This window comes from Octopus bimaculoides, chromosome 20 (genome assembly GCF_001194135.2).
Source record: "Octopus bimaculoides isolate UCB-OBI-ISO-001 chromosome 20, ASM119413v2, whole genome shotgun sequence".
Taxonomy (NCBI): Eukaryota; Metazoa; Mollusca; class Cephalopoda; order Octopoda; family Octopodidae; genus Octopus; species Octopus bimaculoides.
In genome coordinates, this window is record NC_069000.1 from 36,712,479 (window position 1) to 36,719,480 (window position 7,002).

Genomic DNA, 7,002 nt, shown 5'->3' on the forward strand with positions numbered 1-7,002 from the left:
GCTGTCTATTGATTGACTGCAGAGGTGGATGCGTTAGTATGCTTGATGAAATGTAGCAACGTACACATTTGAAATGAACAACTTCACCTATATATATGTAAGGTTTAGGAGGGTATTGGATTTAACCAAACCGAAAGATACAGGTAATACCGAGTAAGTGCTGTATACCGGCTAGTTTCTATCCATAAAATATATTTCTAACTTTGCCATTGTTCTCTTTATCCTTTTCTCTATTTATACACACACACACATATTGCAAGTAATCTCAAAATATTAGACATTTTGTAGTGATTATCTTGTATGTCATAAAAACTTTTGTGAATACAAGAATTTATAATGCTAAAAAAATTTCCTAACACCTTCACATTATTCCAACATTGAATCGTTTGCAGGAATAACAAAACGATTTTTTTTTAAAGAATGGATATTGAAGTCTTTCAAATCGATCGTTCGTACACGTGTATATGAGGGAGGCAGAGGAGAGAAGAACGGTTCTAAATCGATATTCAATTATGTAACAATTTCTGGTTATAATTATTTACTAGCAACCCAATTTTATCCCCACAAACAAGAAACGGAAAGATACGGTCGTCAATTCCAAAAATAGCTTTTCTTTTTTATTATTACACTATCGGCAAAATAGCAGCAGCAATAGAAAATAAATAGGGCTGTGAACATAGAAGTGACCTTTTTTATATATATATATATATTTTAAATAGGTAAGACAGCTGATAGAATTTAATCAAGATTCTCCAACCCGGGAAGCGTTCTCCATTCGCCAGTTTCCTTTGGAATCAAGCGCCAGCTTCTTCAGTAAAAGATGTCATATATCCTTCCTTGCACTAGACTGATATACCAATATATATATATTAGATTGATATACCAATATAATTTTTACATATATATATATATTACATCACGACAAAAGAATAAAATAAAAAACAATTTTCTAAAATTTTATTATTTCTTTAAAGAGAGTCGAAAGAAATTTCATCTATTATTTAAATTTTGCTTTATTTTATTATCCCCAAAGAGGAAAAAAGCATCTAGTTTTGAGCTACAAAATAGAAGCGGGAGTGTAGAAAAGAAACAAACGAATTAAAAGAAAGACATTCTTGAAATGGTATTTAAAGAAACGTGGGCGAATTTCTGAAACTACAGCGGAGACGACGGACGGGTAGGTGTGAGGGGAGAAAAGCTTTTCTTTCTACCTTAAAAGATTTTACAAAACCTTCACACACATTTAATAAACAGCATGACGAACAACCTGCTACCTGAAATAGTATAGGTTCTTCATTATTAAGCATCATAGGTTTCGGTTTTATTTCTGTCTACATGGCAAATCAGATTTTTTTGTTTGATTTTTAAGGAGGAAAAAAAAGAAAAAAAATATCTAACAGTAGGTGATGTCATGATAAAGAAAACCAAACTCCTGAGAAAAAACTAATCAAAGCGCTCTCATCAGTTGCTCCGCCATTTTCAGTGTCCATGCGTTAAGATTAAAAACGTTTATCTTTTTATAAATGTATATACACGTATGTATATATATGTACATATATAATAGGTCGAAATGTATAATTCTTTGTGAAATAGACAAAACTGCTGAATGGAAATAAATCGCAAAATGTTGCAAATATCAAAAGCAACATTCAAAATTCCTTAGTCTGCTCCTAGAAATATTAACAAAACAATGGCAAAGGTTCATTCCACCGCTAATAAGAAAAGGGATCTAACAAAAAAATCTATAACTATCTATCTAAAGATATATATATTATAGCACTTCATGTGTGAGAGAATTAGTCACTTACAGGATCTTCAACCGATTCATCATTTCCCGTAACTCCTATAGCATCTACCGACGAGTCCATGTTAAAACTTTCTTGTTCGCCGTTTTCAGTATCTGCCATCATTACGAGAACAAAATTATGTAAAGTGCAAACTACTCGATTTGCGCTATCTAAAGAAGACAAATTCACCTAACTAAACAATGCATTTACCACAAGATGTTATCAGATGAATACACTTGTGCTCCTCTTACTACAAAAACGCAGATATTTAAACGAACAAAGATGGCTGTATTGCATGTAATAAACACACTTGGATGGAATTTTGGATGGGATCACGTGAACGCTGGAAACGAGGCTAGATTTTTCGCATGCGTGCGCACTTGTCACTAACATATTCTTTTTCTAGCCGCCTGCGCACGTTGGCGATACGGTGTTCCCCCTACGTGGGTGGTTCTGTAACGGGAGATCGAAACTGAATTATTCGGTTGTACGGCAATATTACGATTAATTCTTATTATACTGTGTGTGTATATATATATATATATATATATATCATTTTGTCTACAATGTCCTGTACCCAGATATGCATCTATATATACAGGTAGATGTAAGTATGTACATACATGTACGTATATATGCATATACTCATTTATTATTTGTATACATATAGATGCCTGACAAAGTAGGTTCGTTCGACTAAACTTTAATTTGCATGGAGCAAATTAGAATTCAAAACACGTGTTTGTGTATTATATAATGGTAATAATAATGATGATGATGATAATGAATGGAACATGGCCAGTAATTTCAGGAGAGGGGATAAGTCGATTACATCGACCCTAGTACTCAACCGATACCTATTTTATCGGCCCCGAAAAGATGAAAGACAAAGTCGACCCGAGGAGCCTTTTGAGCTCAACACGCAGACAGACGAAATGCTGCTAAGCATTTTGTCTGGCGTGGTTCTCCAACCCTGGAAGCGTTCTCCATATAATAATAATAATAATCTAATAAGATTCTACCATATAATAATCAAAAAGGAAAAGAACATAGGCATTCCTTTATTTCAAATGTTTAACGAAATTGACACAGCAATCGAAACCCGAAAAGCTTAATATGTTGTGTAAAACCCCTCACCGTTGATTTTGTTTCCTCATAAATGTTTAAATGGATATTTAAAAAAAAAAATTTCTACAGATACTTTTCAGGTGGTGTAGATTACGATTATATCGGAATTTAATAAAAAATCAAAATGTAGGGTACGCACAAGTACAGGGGACATTTGGAAATTGTAACGTTTCTGTGTGCGTGTGCGCACGGCTACCAATTTTATTTTATTTTACTTTTTCTTTAAATTCATTAAATTTCGATATTATTGTAATCTGTATCATTTGAGTGCTAACTGTAGAAATTTTCATTCAAAAATAACCATTTTCTTGAGAGTTATGAGATAATAAATGTTGGAGCACATATGTGTAGATAACCCCCCCCCCCACACACACACACATTATTTTTATGCTCATCTATAATAAAAACACCCTTATCTTCTCTTCTAAGCAAACACAAATGCACAAAGGCATATTGACTAATTCTCAGGAAGACCTTGAGAGGACAAGACATTGAAGAGGTCACGAATAGCGACAATAGGACTTCAGCAAACAAACAACCAATTGATTGCTTAACCGGCACATTAAGCAAAGGATCGATTAGTTAGCTGGTTGGTTATTTAACCAAATAACTAACAATAAAGAAGTGATATTGAACCAGTGTTTGTATTGTTATTACTGGATAATGACCCTCCCCAAGACATGACATAATAAAAAATCATTTTATCTTGTAGTTGCTAAGCATGCTTCTTAACCACACAGTCAGACTTCAGAATTAGGGGTTGTACAGGACAAATTTATTATTCTTAAACAAGAATATTACTGACAGTGACTTCGAAGTTTCAGCCAGCTAAGCAATCATTGGACTGTAGTCCAATGATGGCTTAGTCAAAACTTCAAAGTCACTGCCAACAACATTCTTGTTAAAGAATTTTATATATCATAAACATCATCATTTAACGCCCATTTTCCATGCTGGCATGGGTTGGACGGTTTGACCAGGGCTGGTAAGCTGAAGGCTGCACCAAACCCCAGACTGATTTGGCATGGTTTCTACAGCTGGATGCCCTTCTTAATGCCAATCACTCCAAGAGTGTAACGGGTGTTTTTACCTGCCACCAGCAAGGGTGCCAGTTGTGTGACCCCAGTATCTGCTACGACTACAATTTCACTTGGCTTGAGGTGTCTTCTATTCAAGCACAGCATATTGCCAAAGGTCTTGGTTGTTTGTCACTGCCTCCATGGGACCCAATGCTCAAAAGGTACTTTTTACGTGACACCAGCATTGGCCACATTGCCTCCATCAAGCTTGTTTCAGCTTTAAAACCAGTCATGTTGGGGCACGCAAACACACACACATAATTATGTATATATACACACGTGTGTATAAAACCCAGAGCTGATTTTTCAAAATCTTATTAGTATGGGTACCAATTAATTCTAAGAGGTTCCAGGCAAAGGAATCAAGCCCAGCTCCTAAACTATAAGATTCACTAAGAAAAGCTTTCTTACTTTATGATGAATGTTACCCTATGCTTTAAAAAAAGAAATTCGTTTATCTAAATGCAAAAATGTAAGACAGATGTAGTTGGACTTAATCAACTCACCCTCAGCACAACATATCTTATTTTATCAGACACAGCAAACTTAAGTGGAAAAAAAGTTGACTCTAACAATAATGTCAAGGAGGTTAAATATTGCCACCCGCCAAGTCATTTAAAATTAGCATTTTTCTGATTCTGGAATCCTTTCTAAAAAATAGAAATATTAATATTTCTAAGTCTCTCTAAAGGAGACTACGGCAGCGGTACTAGATATTAATAGTTATCACCACACGAATCTGTGTCCATCGGACACAGATTCACGTATCACATAGCCAGCTAGAGGCGATGGCCTCTTGGAGCTAATCAACGGCAGCATTCGTCCTATTTTTTTAGACTGCTATGTTAGCTTGGCGATAACTATTAATATTTCTAAAAAAATGTTTTGAATAAAGTGTCATTAAAAGAATGTATACACATTTTAGGAAAGGAAAAATCTGTATATATCAGTGTTCTTGCAATTTGATAAAACATTGTAAGAGGTATTTATATTCATAGGGATATTTATACAAATTTTTCTCCTCTCCTAAAGTGTGTATACATCTTTTTGGTGGACTGTGTATACTAAGTCCAATGTCCTTGATTTTTAAATGGAGAACTAAAGAAGGTAAAATATATATTGTGCAGTGTTTGTGTACATCAATAGTAAATGAGATTTCTAAATAACATTATGTTAATTCTAAAGCACACTTAACAACCACATGGTTTGGGGTTCAGTTCTACTGCACAGCACTTTGGGCAAGTATCTTTTATGGCCCTGCCTTGTGTGAAAATTTGGTAGATGGAAACTGAGTGGAACCTTATTGTGTGTGGGGTTGATGTAATCGACTTAATCCCACTGTCTGTCCTTGTTTGTCCCCTCTCTGTTTAGTCCCTTGTGGGCAATAAAGAAATAAGAAACATTAGCACACTGGGCAAAATGCTTAGTGGTATTTCATCTATTTTTACGTTCTGAGTTCAAATTCCACCAAGGTTGACTTTGCCTTTCACCCTTTTGGGGTCGATAAATGAAGTACCAGTTGTGTACTGGGGTCGATCTAATCGCCTAGCCCCTTTCCCCAAAATTTCAGGCCTTGTGCCTAGAGTAGAAAAGAAAAGAATATTTAAAGGCAGCAAGCTGGTGGAAATATTAGCATGCCAGGCGAAATGCTCAGCGGTATTTTGTCTACGTCCTGAGTTCAAATTCCTCCAAAGTTGACTTTGCCTTTCAGGGACAATAAATTATGTACCAGCTGCATACTGGGGTCAATCTAATCGACCCCCCCAAAAAAAAATTTCCGGCCTTGTGCTCAGAGTAGAAAAGAATATTTTACAGTGCTAAATTAAATAAAATTAAGATAACAACATTCCCTCTTATGAGACACTGGTCCGTTGCAAGGCTCAAAGCCAGCAATTTTGAGAGACGGTGGTTAGTTAATACCATTGACCCCACTACTTGACTACTATTTTATTTCATCCAACCATGAAGGAGTGAAAGGCAGAGTTGACCGTAGATGAATTTGAACCCAGAATGTAAAAAGCTGGAATAAATGCCACTATGCATTTTGTGTGACGTGCTAACGCATTTGCCAGTTAGCTGCCTTAACCCTTTCTGTTGAGATACTCTGCGTTTCTTTCAATTACTTTAAATATAACAAAGAATTTAGTAAAATAACTTAGTTATCATTCAGCTAGTGTTAGGAACATAAATTGTGACTAAGGTTTGGTGGAAGATTTTAATTCAAAACTTATGAAAACAAGACATCTGTACTCAGAGCCACAGCCGGTTTCAGTCGGGTTGGTAATCAAAGGGTTAAGGCGTGTTATCTGGTCTTTGGGTACCATCATATATACATATACACGTGTGTGTGTGCATCTTTGCGAGTATTTGTCACACCCCTCCACCACTTGACAACCAGTGTTGGTTTGTTTACATCTCTGTAACTTAGAGGTTTGGTAAACAAGAGAGACGCAATTAATACTAGACCGGAGAAGAAAAAGGAAAAATACAAATACTAGGGTCAATTTATTTAACTAAAACCTATTGAGGTGGTGCCCCAGCATGGCCACAGTCTAATGACTGAAACAAGTTAAAAGACAAATAGCAAAGTAAATTATCAGATTTTCAGAAAAAGAAACAAACAATGACAATAAGAGTAGCAGTAATGTACACTCTGTAAACTGTGATCATTCATGATCATCTCCATAAAATGAATTTTATTTTTTTATTGAGTAAAATGAAAGTGAAAGTAGGCTGAAATGATAGTGTGGAGTTTCAACAACAAATATTTTTTATCTTTAAATGTATTGACCAATTGCTCTCTGCCTTATGCGGCTGTTTTATAACATGAAACTGATTGGGAGCAGGATAAGTGTAAGTTTGATAGGCACAATAACTGTCCCTTATAATGAAACATTCGTTTCAAATTTTGGCACAAGGCCAGCAATTTCAGAAGGGGGTAAAGTTGATTACATTGACCCCACCCCGAATCATATTCTTTTAATTTTTTACATGTTTTAGTCATTTGA

General features: G+C 35.3%; 1 protein-coding gene across 3 annotated transcripts in view; it reads right to left on the minus strand.

The window, feature by feature from the left end:
• Positions 1-2,121, minus strand: part of LOC106873873 (polyadenylate-binding protein 2) — a 10,993-nt gene extending 8,872 nt beyond the window's left edge. Inside the window, exon 1 of one of the 3 annotated variants that reach the window (XR_001409933.2) lies at positions 1,809-2,118. Coding sequence is in view for 1 of the 3 variants with exons in the window: in XM_014921390.2 (XP_014776876.1) it covers positions 1,809-1,910 (102 nt within the window). In the remaining 2 variants the exon portion in view is untranslated. Of the gene's footprint in view, positions 1-1,808 lie in introns of all 3 variants that reach the window. The other 2 variants (XR_008266309.1, XM_014921390.2) reach the window with 2 other exon arrangements.
• Between the last annotated feature and the right edge of the window lie 4,881 nt (positions 2,122-7,002).